This window comes from Anopheles moucheti, chromosome 2 (genome assembly GCF_943734755.1).
Source record: "Anopheles moucheti chromosome 2, idAnoMoucSN_F20_07, whole genome shotgun sequence".
Classification (NCBI taxonomy): Eukaryota; Metazoa; Arthropoda; class Insecta; order Diptera; family Culicidae; genus Anopheles; species Anopheles moucheti.
Genome location: NC_069140.1, coordinates 18,683,244 through 18,694,645, shown reverse-complemented (window position 1 = coordinate 18,694,645; position 11,402 = coordinate 18,683,244). Strand labels below are relative to the sequence as shown.

The following is an 11,402-nucleotide window of genomic DNA, read 5'->3' as shown; positions in this document are numbered from 1 at the left end:
CGAAGGAAGCGATACTTACCTCGAAAGGGCGGAAATTCACCCGTTCATTGGTCGCTAATCGTGTTCACCAGAAGAATCTTATTTAATGCAAATCCTTTCTAATAACAAACAAGTAGGCAAATAATGTGCTAGAACAAGCATGTACGTCAACTGCAAACATTTTAGCAGTACTTTATTAAAGTTATTTCAAGAACAAATAGATGGTTTTCAGAACTCTTCCGCATCAATGTTCATCCTACGGTTCGTCAACGAATTCCGCCACCATCTCATTTACGATATCATCAATGTTTTTGGTTTTACCAGTACCATTGCTGCTGTCTTGCGACAGTTTGACCTTTTTCGGCGTTCCGCCATGTGTCTCATCATCATTAGTTTGCGATGTAATGGTATGCTTTAAGGGAACCTTGGCGGTACCCATTTCATTTGCAACTAAGCCCACTTCCGTCGAGACTACCACAACATCGTCGTCATTGCGGTGTTCTTCCTCATCGCTATCCAGTATCGAAACTACAGCAGGATCTTTCGGCTTATCATCATCGTCATCATCATCTATGCCTTGGATAACACCTTCGTTATAACAATCCGATCCATCCGGGACAGTTATTTGTGGTTCATTTGTTTTTCCCTCATCGTCCGTGTTATCCAGGCTTACATGTTCAACCCATCCGACAGCTTCCGGTTCGGTAGTTCGGTTTTCTTCGCCATGAATCAATGAATCATCGCTCGCTTCCGTTACGGCTAGCGATTCATTAATTTCATCGCTTTCATATGTTACCTTTTCAGCACTGTTAGCCGGTGATTGTTCCGGCGAGCTACGGCTCTGTGGTTCTATCGTCAATAAATTTACACTATCAACACTATCATTATCTTCATAATGTCCATTTCCATTAGTGTCATATTTGGCTGATGTTGAATGCCTCAAGAAATTCATTGCTAATGGATGTTTTTCTTTGTTTGCCAACGCATCCTTAATGGCAGATTTATCCGCGGGGAAGTACAGTGTTTCCTTCCAGGGATGTATCACCAGTTCCATCGTGCGAGCTAACTCTGCCGCCACGGCACGTACAACCGCGCTGTCATCGGTCGTTTGCAGTGTGTTGAAAATGTAGCTCGCGTATTGCAAGGGTGGAGGACAGTGATGGTGTGGATTCACGATCAGGGCAGCAAATGCGCGTAGTAACGCTACCCGTACGCTATCCTTATTGTAAAGTCCAGTGAGCTGATGGTTAGCGATTAACGAAAAACATAGCGGAACAATTTTCTCCTCCAAAAGCTTATGCGTGACGGGCTTTATGAAACACCCGGCCGATTGTAGTATAACCGTCAGACACTCTAAGGCCGCCTGGCAAAGCGCTTCATTCCCGGCATCAATTAATTGTTCCTTATGTTCCGAAATTCCGCTTCTGTTCGAATGGTTCTGATTAAGAGCCGTGGCAGCATTTTGCTCCTTTTGCAACTTTCTCTTGGCCCTGGACGACAGTCGCTTATTGCCGGTTGCTCCTATCTTCAGCGTTACCTCGCTTGCGTACGGTGTAAGGTCCCGCACTATTTGCTCCAGCAGTTGCTCGTTTACCGTCTCAATAGTACTGCCATAACGCATCTTTTCGCACCACAACTGCACACTTTCGTATATCTTCTTGCGCAAGCGGGTGAAGGATTTTTTCGTGCCTTCCGATTCGTTGCGATTGCCCTGCGTTGCTTTGAGACATTTTGGGAATATCTCGCAAATTGATTCACCGAACATTAGCATATTGGTACCAAGGGCCAACACTAACCCATCCAACACCTCCAGCAGTCCGACATGGATCGATGGTAGGAAGGTACCAAAAGCTATGTTCTCCGCTATAGGATTTTTACCCATTGCCTCACAGGAAACAGACAACCCCCGGAGGATCAGATTGAGCGCTTTGAATGGGGTGATCGGTTTTTGCACCGGATACGCTCCCACAATGGCTTCATCTAGGCAAGCTATCATATTGATAGCACGTATTGCCAGTAACTGTGGTTTGCGAATGGGATCGATATTTCTTGCAATCGGCGCTAGCTTTAAACATTCCAAATTCTCCTCTTCATCGAACGTTTCCGGCGTGTGGGCGAATATTTTGTTCAACAGATCTTGAATTGTATCGACGAGCTTTAAGTAGTACTCTTGCCAGGTTTTCTTATGCAAGGAACCATGCTGACCGCCACCTCGTATCTGTTGCAACAGCAGCAGGCAGCGGGCCGTACTGTTGATAACGTGCCGATTGGTAGAATCGACGAGCGAGTAAAGGAACGATTCGATACGATTTTTTTGTGGGCCACATGCGCCAGCATAATATTGCATTGCCACTTCCAGGAAATTGAGGGCGGACAGGATAGCAGACGATGGTAGATTCGGACCGACAGATTCCAACAGTTTGGGTAAATTACTCACTAACAGTTTGTGCAGTTCATTCGAACCCAGCGAACGATGCATCAGTTGCTGCAACAGTTTGTACACAAGCGGGATGGTTTGCGTTGGGCCATACTGCTCACATACTTTCGTGCAAACGTTGATGTAGAATTGGGCTTTTTCCTCAACGAGATCCAACGGGCAGTCGGTCAGAAGATGATTTAGAATGTTCAAGCCACGATCACGTGTTTTGGCGCCCGTTAACAATGTTCCGAGTCTAGTGAAGATAGCATCCAAATCATTTTGAGGCTATGTAGATAAAAACAAATCAAAAACATGGCAACGAAGCTGGTGAAAGGAATTTCGCTTTTACTTACATCCGTCCAAAACGATTGATGTTCATCCAGATTGTTCAGAAATACGGCTTGTAAACCATCGTCACTTTCGAGAACACTTCCAAACAGCTGGCCGAGGCCTTCCATAGTTATTTGCGTTAATAAGACGACGTAAAACACACAATTAATATCCTCGTATGTACGCTCTTTTCCCTACACGTGCGTCGGCTAAAAAGTAAACATTGAAACGGATGACAGTGTTGTGCAGGGTTGCTTTGTATGTCATTGCACACAGGGCAATTTATGGGTATTATTATGACCATCTCATATTCCAATTTTGATGTTGATTTGAACAGAAAACAGTTGGAAAATATGTTCTCAATCATAAATTTATCGTACATAAGCACATTTGGAATGCAATAGTTTCGAATACAACAATAAACAATGTTTAAGGTGGGTAAAAAATGACGATTTGAATTTATTTCGAGAATATGTTATATTCTCTACGCAACTGTTTCAATCATAATCATTACTTCGCTATTACTGCGTGCAATAAATCTATTTAATTTAAATATTCTTCTTCACGAATTGTTCGGTAATTTCTAACCCGAATTTGCGATATATGTTATCGGTAAGCTGTAGGCTCTACATCGTTCTTATGATCAATTGCAGTGTGCTTAATTTGTCAACTCTTTTAACTTATCCTCCAGCTCGAACTTCCATCGCATGTACGCTACCTTCATACGGTCCCAAACGTTTTCAAACGAGTCCATAGCGGGTCTGACGTCCAGCAGTGCAAATTTGTACTTCTCGTCAACCATTCCACCGTCGTAGTAGTCGATAACGTAGCGCACATCCTTGCCACAACGATCAATGATCCAATCGTGTCGATCGAAAGGCAGCTCGTATCCCATCATGTTGCGAATTTTCGCCCGTGGGCTGAAATCTGTTGCCTTTCCGCCGAAGCTCTTCAATCGTGGGTTGCCACATTCGCGAGCATGCAGCGCTTCCCATTTAAGTACCTCCTGCCAAGCCTGTTCATTGTTGGCATTGTGAATCTTTATAATGTCATCCATATCTTTCGGTGCGAGATCGTCTTTCTCCCAGCGCCATCCTTTGCGCAGCATTGCGTTCCAGAACATTTGCTGGCTTGGATACAACCAGAACTCCTGCTTTCCGTCGGCGGTCGCCTTTGGAATAGACGAAGTTTGACGGTCCGTAGGAAGTGGGAACGGTTGTCCAGGAGCTGGGTTTTGATTCGCTGGTGGCATCATATTGAGCGGATTTACATCAGCTCCATCGTGCTTGACTGGGCATTCCGATACCAGCACTGGTTGTTCTTTGGGTTGCTGTTTTTGGTGCATCGGACATTCAGGTGGTGGATTACCGCCCATAGCTGATTTATCGCCGAGAGGCGGATGTCCTTTTGGTAGCGTTGATTCTTCACCCTTCGTCAGCGTGCTGGGCACGATGTTGGAAGCAACCTTTTCTGCCGCTGACACCGTGTTTCCCATGGCTAGGTAGAAAATAGAGTAACAATTAATAAAACACAGCAAAACTTGGTGTACGGCGCATGTGATTCAATCCAGCCGGTAGGTTACATAATTCAATAGCCACAACCTGAATTTGCAAATCAGATAGCTATACAAACACTATTTACCTGTGGGATCGAATAATCGGGCGCAATTCTAATTAAACTTGGCCTAATTGTGGGTGAATCGAAAAAATTGCACAGGTTTTCGTAACTTTGATTTTTCAATGTGATTTGTGTTGTGACAGCTGTAGGACGAAGTTGATGGTTGTCAAACACGTGTTTAGGTTATACAGTTCAGTGCTTTCATTGCAGAAAGCTTAGCATGATTGCCTCTGGGCTTGTTTCAATTTTCTCGAAAAGATTGTAAATATTACTTATAGTACAACATGGTAAGCTTCTTTTCAAGATTGATTTACTGCAAACATTTAATAAAGAATAAGATATTCCGCTTCAAGCGTTACGCTGCGTAGCGCCACCACTACAGTGCTGGACGTGATTATAGCAGATGATGTTATCGAAAAACTTGCAGTTTTTCAACATGCAATAAATAGTAGGGTTCACGGACAGATCCTCTCAAGAGTGTTTGTAACCGTATACAATACTCTTCTGGTATTCAATTTAATATTTTCGGCTGATAGGTGGTGGTCAATGATTTTCATTGAGCTATCAGCCTGCCGGCTATATGCTTCCTCTTGTAGTAACATTGATCCATGTTCTGAGAGGAAATACATTGTTAATCTATGCAATTGGATCAGATGAAACTGTACTAACAGCCAGAATGGAACAATTTTCAGCCACCATGGTTTTTATTTGTTGCGTTTGCCATAATCCCACCTCATATCTCACGAACCAAGTTTGCCCGAAGCGCTTCTTGCCGGAGCTTATCGGAACACTTGAGCACTAAGCAAACGCGCTGAGAATGAAACGCGTGATAAGCATTATCGCCCAGCCCAGGCCCCACTTCGATTGCAGGCGATCTCGCCAACAGGTCTCGACTCTATGTTGCTGCTGTAATCTTTACACCTCCAGTCCAGCGCCCAGGGTTTGCCGCGCGTCTGCATCTCTTGTTCACCGAGAACCTATTTTAAGAACCAGTACCAACCATTTCGTTTGTCGGCCGATAGCAGTCCCCAGGATGTGTGTGCAGTCAAAGCAAACCTGTTGTTCGCCAGATCCATCGATAAGGCTCGCCTGCTGTTCAAGCCGGTGGCCATTGCTGCTCGTGCTGTTTACTTCGTTGAGCGAACGAACGAATGTACGATCGAACAACGAAAGTTGCACTGAACTGCGTGAGATTGGGATCGCCAGCGAATGCAACGCTACAATGCAAATCCTCCCTACTAATTAGGGAGTTTCACTAGTGTGGTATTAGGAATTTCCCACCATCCGATCACGAGTTACCACTAGTCGTGAGAAGAATTACGATCGTTTTGTACGATGATCGATCGTTGCCTCGAGTGTGATGCCGCGATCACACAATATTTACTTACTCAGAACAGACTAGGATTGATTTATGTTACGATTATGACGATTTTGATACGTAATTTGTGCAAAATGGAATGCCTCAAACGGAACTCCCGTAGTAAATCATGCTTTTATCAACTTGAATAAAGAGTAAGTTTCTATTTTTCCCCTCTTTGTTTTTTTTTTGCTGCCCACAGCTGCCGCCCACGTGCAGTGAAATGGAAAGCCGCATTTAAACGCATGCCAATCGACACGTTGTCATTGTGGAGTTTTGTCCGTAACATCACGTTGATCGTCACATGGAAATCGGAACGTTTTCCGTAACTGGACCGGGTACGTTGTGGTTACATCGAACCTAAAGCGTATCGCCGACCGTTTCCCGATTGCTGCGGGACGGGACGACGGAATGGGAATCGATCCGAAATTGGATCGCCATTGTAGTCGGTGTCTCACATCGTGCCATTATGCACATTCTAACGCGGACGTACACGTGACAAAGAATGTATACAAAATACGATGCCGGCGGTGTTTATGCTTCTGCTTCTGCGAAAGTATGATTATGAATTCCAAGTCCAAATGGTGGTTCAGTACACCAGAAAGGAGCAGGGAGATGAGACCTAAATCTTTAACTCTGTACGTTGAAGGTAGCAATTTTTATGGTTAACAAACATTTCAACTGGGGATTTTTCTTTCAGTGAGCTATTTACATTGAGCAAATGTATTTTTAATGTGATTTTATCAACGCAAATAAAGCGATTAATAGGGCAAAGTTTAGGTTTAAAGGCAGTTTTGCGATTCAATTAAGCCGTTTGTTTGTTTTCCGATGTAATAACATTATTTGCAGTACAATTTCATTTATGGCAGCGAAACAATTGCGTAACTGGCACTGGTACATATGGTCCACAATCGCTAGCGTTCAGAATCCATTCCAGTTGTCCAACCGGGGTACGTGGCTGATAAGGGATGGTAACGTGTGCACTCACGCTACTGATATGGGCCCGAGCATATTTTGCCCGGTTTCTTTAACGATTGGCCTATGAATAGGTGCTCGTTAGGGAAACAATGTTAGTGAGGTTTAAATAGTAATGCTTAATGTTCGATAAAAGAATGTCTAATGCGTTCGGTGAACTACGAATAACACCTGTGCGATTTATGATGCACTTCCTCACTTCGAAAGTAATTTGCTGGATGATGAATGAAAGTAGGTGAATGTCACAATTTGAAATCCTAATCTTGATTGAATTATCTAAACAATTCCAACCACAAATCTAGCCTTTATTGTACTGTTTATTGTTCCTAGTTTAATGATGGAGGCGCATGGTACTCTTAAAAAGTGGCAAACAAAGCAACAACAAAAAACCCCCAAGAAACCCACCACAATCGATAAGCACGCCAGCGACAGTTATCTTGTGTTGTGCGTCACATCGCTAGCTTAAAGAGCTCACCGTGTCGCAAGCCTCCCATATCTCGTGACCAGATTCTTTGCCTCTCGACCAGCTCGTGGGCTCGTGAACAGGATTGGGACGATGATAAGACCGGTAGCAGTACTGCCGTGCGACACATCACCTACCGGCACACACCTACACAAACACACGCCGGGACCTTCGTGAAGGTCGTAGAGGGTGGTAGAAATTTGCGTGATTATTGATGTCGCACTGGTTTTGCAGTCAAACTTGGGACAGGTTGACCGACCGGTTTGGCCGATAAAGCGTAGACAATGCTTTGCATGGGTGTGGAAGGAACTGATAAGCAGAGGTAAACACACAAACAAATTAAATGATGTTACATACGTCCAGGATATAGGGGTACGTAGATAAATGGACATGGCTCTCGGCACTGATTATGATGTAAGTACAACTACGCTGAAGTTACCGTAGTCCTAAGCAATACACTTACACATGTTACAAACGGAAGTGTAATGTTCTTTCACGTTATCGATTGCTCGTGTATACACCTCACTTATCCAGTTTAATGTCACCGAGGCAATCCTGATTCAGCTGGGTTATAATCTAACGATTGTTGTGTCTCGTTCCAGCTCTCATCCACCAGCATGTATCGTGGGACGTGCAAATAAAAATAATTGAAAGGAAATGGTAAGAACAACTTCAACTAAAATGCAAACTCCACCTCGACCGCCGGCCAGGTCTTGACGTCACGTGCACGTGGCAGCGCACAAGGTATACCGTACCGCCGCGTAACGCAACATGGTCAACACTCCTGGGCGCATCACCGGCGTGACATTTGGCATTTGGGAACGGTTGGACAAATGAGCACATTTCCTGCATCGTGACCGACCCTAGTGTAGCAAGCTGTGTGTGTGTGTGTGTGTGTGTGTGTGTGTGTGTGTGTGTGTGTCTTAATTTTTATGGGAAATATAACACACTCAAACAACTGTACTGTTGCCGAATATTTGGTCTCGAAATCGATGAGCGTCATCGATGAAGTGTGACTACCGTTGGACACTACGGGCTATGGGGTTTAGCGATTAGAACGTTCAAACGGTGAAACGTGGAATGACACGTGGTACCACTCGTAACAGTGTACCACTAGCACTATCATCTGCCTTGCTAGTGCAACTTGGGCCCAAGAATGTTTTATTTTTTATCCTCGCGTGCACCCAGAATCGCCACCATCAGGCACCAGGGCAGTGTACTAAGCTGTACTAAGCTGTTATGCCTTACGTATGATACGTTACGTAAAAGTGCACTGGTCGTCATGCTAGCTCCTGTTCCCTCGTTCGCCACGCTCGCAGTGTGATGGAGTATCGACAAGAAATTGAATATCGGATGCATGTTACGATTACTGACTGATGGTTTTTTGTTCGCGTATTCGTTCATCATTTCCCATAAGAGCAGCGGATCGTTAGTATAATTTTATTCACCAGCTCTCGATGCGCTTAATGACTTCATCCTACGAACATGTGCTCAACATTGTGTTGCTGATCAAAGGGCGTGATATCGTTTGTAAGGCGTGATTTCTATACTGTTAACCATGCAACACTTTCTAGAACGTTTTGCAGCGGAGATTAACGGTCGATCGTGACACGAAGCATGAGGCTGCTCCATTCCATCGGTGACCAGACATCTTGCGATTTTGTTAGGTCCACTTGTTCCGAGAAGTGATGTTTTTGCGGTTGCCTAACTAAGCAAGACCCCCTTGAGCTCAACACCGATAGCCTTTGCCAAACAGCTGCTTTTGAGATTGTGGCAAAATCTGCGGAGGTTATCTGGGTTTTCGTGTGTAGAAATAAAATTTAAAAAAGCACACACAGTGGAAGATTATTTCTTTTTTCGCTGGTTGAACATTATTTGAATAGCTAGCAACACTATTTGCGACGCATGTACGTACGTGTGTACGTCAATTACGGTGGCATGATCGCGTTAATTTTCATCAGACAAAAACACTAATTTAACGAATAGTACCTAAAATTGTCTTCCACTGTGGGTGTAGCAGTACTTCCAATCAAAAAGTAGTGTACATTAAGTGTTCCTACACTATCTACCCAATCTGACAGCTGTCATTTGTCATGTGCTTCTGGCGCAGACAAAGAAACGGCATTACTCTCCACCGAGTCGAATCTGTAGCGATCGATTGTGCGCACTATTCATTCGTTGGGTCTGTTCCTGTTGCGAAGATACACACACCGCGTTTCGCGGTCGCCTTTCGATCGCAACGGTACAAAACCACTTTTTAACAATCGCGGAGGTAAATGACATTCCATGACATTGAAAGAACGTGTTTGGCGAGCGTGCCGTTGTCTTGTTTTACTTTTTCGTACGTCGTCTGACACTCACCCAATGCGGTCCAACAATGGGATGCCGAACGCACGATCTACGCGTCGCGAACACGTGCGATGGTGAGACTGGTCCGGTGTTGTCTGGGGGCTTTGCTTGCCTCTTTTACTGTTTCTTGCTATCTTGTTTCAGTGGTGTGCTTGGGCTACGATTTCCTTGTTTCGCCCAACACGTTTAGCGGTCGCCCAAGATGCGAAAAGCAATGGCTGCGGCCCCCCCCCGACGCACGAACGGTGATCCTGGCTGGTTCGCGATGCTTGATACAACATTGTTTCCTAGCGTTTGTTGACGAGCGGTACCGGTGTGGATAATGAGCTAGAGAAGGCACACAGAGCCGGTTTTATTAAGCCGGTCTGGTGGAGATGACGATCCGCCACTCATTAAATTATCGTACGAGTAGATACCAATACCAAGCAGTCACTTCCATAATGCGTAGTATTTAACAGATGAATTGCTTTGTTTTCTTTCCAAAAACATATAAAATTTGACGATATATTAAGGTTCCCGAGTAAACCCATCTTCTCACACGTTTAGGCATGCACGGTGTCACGCATCGGTGTAACACTGTAGGCACCTGTCGGCCCGTTCCAACACGATGGCAAGCACGTTTTCCGGTCACGCTGCCGGGTGCGCAATTGCAAATGTCAAACCGTGCACAATCCCCATCGAACGGATTGAACGGGGCAATTGGGAGTGTTCGTCGACGGCTGACGACGTGGGGTCGTACGCCTTTCGCAAGTTCGAAGCTCTCGATTCCGTGCACTCTTATCATCGCCGTGGTCGCGTAATCCATCACAACCCACCGGCACCGTATCACGCGGGCACGTGATAGGGCCAGGCCAAATGGAGGTTCGGGAAACTTTACACCGCCACCGGGCCACGAACGTGATATTCGGAAACGGTTGAGGAAGGTTCTTCTATTTACCCTTCGCCGGCTAACCGAACCAGCGCGTCGATGTTTGTCGGCGTAGCTTTCAATGCCCTTATCGGTCGTTCAATCAATAGCTGCTGATTTTGTCACTGTGTGCAGTACGGCAAACGGTGAGATATTTAATGGGAAATAAACGGATGACTCACGGAAGAATAAAAAGCGATAGAGAGACGGGACACATGGGACACACCGATCACCATGGGAGGACACATCATCGTGTAACGAACGCGTATCGAGGCATATCCTCGATAAGATAGTAGCGTGAGCATTGAGCCCGGGCTGGGGAAGTTTTGCGAAAGACAACAACATCATTCGACCCCAAAAAAATTTAAATATCAAACATTCGTGAACTGATATTCTGGACGCGCCCGTCAGCAATTTAGAAACAAAGACTCATCCATCATCAAATGCCGCGTTTGATCAGGTGTAGCAACCGTATGGGCTGGACAGGCAAGTGCTCTCCGGTTGGAATGCAACAATTCTAATGGGCTCGGTAATTAATTCGCTGACTCACTTCGTGTGGTGCACCTAGACCCGTTCGCTACCGTTGCTGGGTGATGGATATGCACAATGACCACGTGCCGCGATGTGTGCGATTGTTTCAGATCATTTTTAGGAAATTTGTTCTTATGGCACTTGGCTTATAAGCTGAGCTGTTCTTATGGCTGAGGATAACGCGCAACAAAACGTGTGTCGGGTATCGCTTAGTTCTAAATTGTTGGTAAGAGTTTAGTTGAAAACCTTTCAATCTATTGCTCAGCCTACATGCGTCCAACGCGGAACAAAGCGACAGCGCAAAACGATCGGTAACCGGTAATGCCGGAGACCACCATTGAGCTGCGACAACCATCTAGGCATACCATTGACCTTTTGTGGTACATTATTCGTAACACAAAACCGTGTAGCCGCAGGTGGCTTCCGAACCGTATCCACGTGATCGGAGTGAAATGGAAAGAGACACGAGACGGGC

General features: G+C 45.2%; 2 protein-coding genes across 2 annotated transcripts; both read right to left on the bottom strand.

The window, feature by feature from the left end:
* Window positions 1-132: 132 nt before the first annotated feature.
* Window positions 133-2,923, bottom strand: LOC128310591 (proline-, glutamic acid- and leucine-rich protein 1-like). Its single transcript, XM_053047271.1, has 2 exons — window positions 2,752-2,923; window positions 133-2,683 (listed from the first exon to the last, which is right to left on the bottom strand). The coding sequence occupies exons 1-2, from the start codon at window positions 2,854-2,856 to the stop codon at window positions 236-238; spliced, it is 2,553 nt and encodes an 850-aa protein (XP_052903231.1). The 5' UTR covers window positions 2,857-2,923; the 3' UTR covers window positions 133-235.
* A 245-nt stretch (window positions 2,924-3,168) lies between these two features.
* LOC128297229 (holocytochrome c-type synthase) lies at window positions 3,169-4,467 on the bottom strand. Its single transcript, XM_053032837.1, has 2 exons — window positions 4,370-4,467; window positions 3,169-4,225 (listed from the first exon to the last, which is right to left on the bottom strand). The coding sequence occupies exon 2, from the start codon at window positions 4,221-4,223 to the stop codon at window positions 3,387-3,389; it is 837 nt and encodes a 278-aa protein (XP_052888797.1). The 5' UTR covers window positions 4,224-4,225; window positions 4,370-4,467; the 3' UTR covers window positions 3,169-3,386.
* Between the last annotated feature and the right edge of the window lie 6,935 nt (window positions 4,468-11,402).

Coding starts and splice junctions, on each gene's coding strand:
- LOC128310591 (XM_053047271.1), bottom strand. CDS start 2,856: ATGGAAGGCCTCGGCCAGCTGTTTGGAAGTGTTCTCGAAAGTGACGAT. Junction 2,684..2,751: donor ATCAATCGTTTTGGACGGAT/GTAAGTAAAAGC, acceptor TTATCTACATAG/CCTCAAAATGATTTGGATGC.
- LOC128297229 (XM_053032837.1), bottom strand. CDS start 4,223: ATGGGAAACACGGTGTCAGCGGCAGAAAAGGTTGCTTCCAACATCGTG.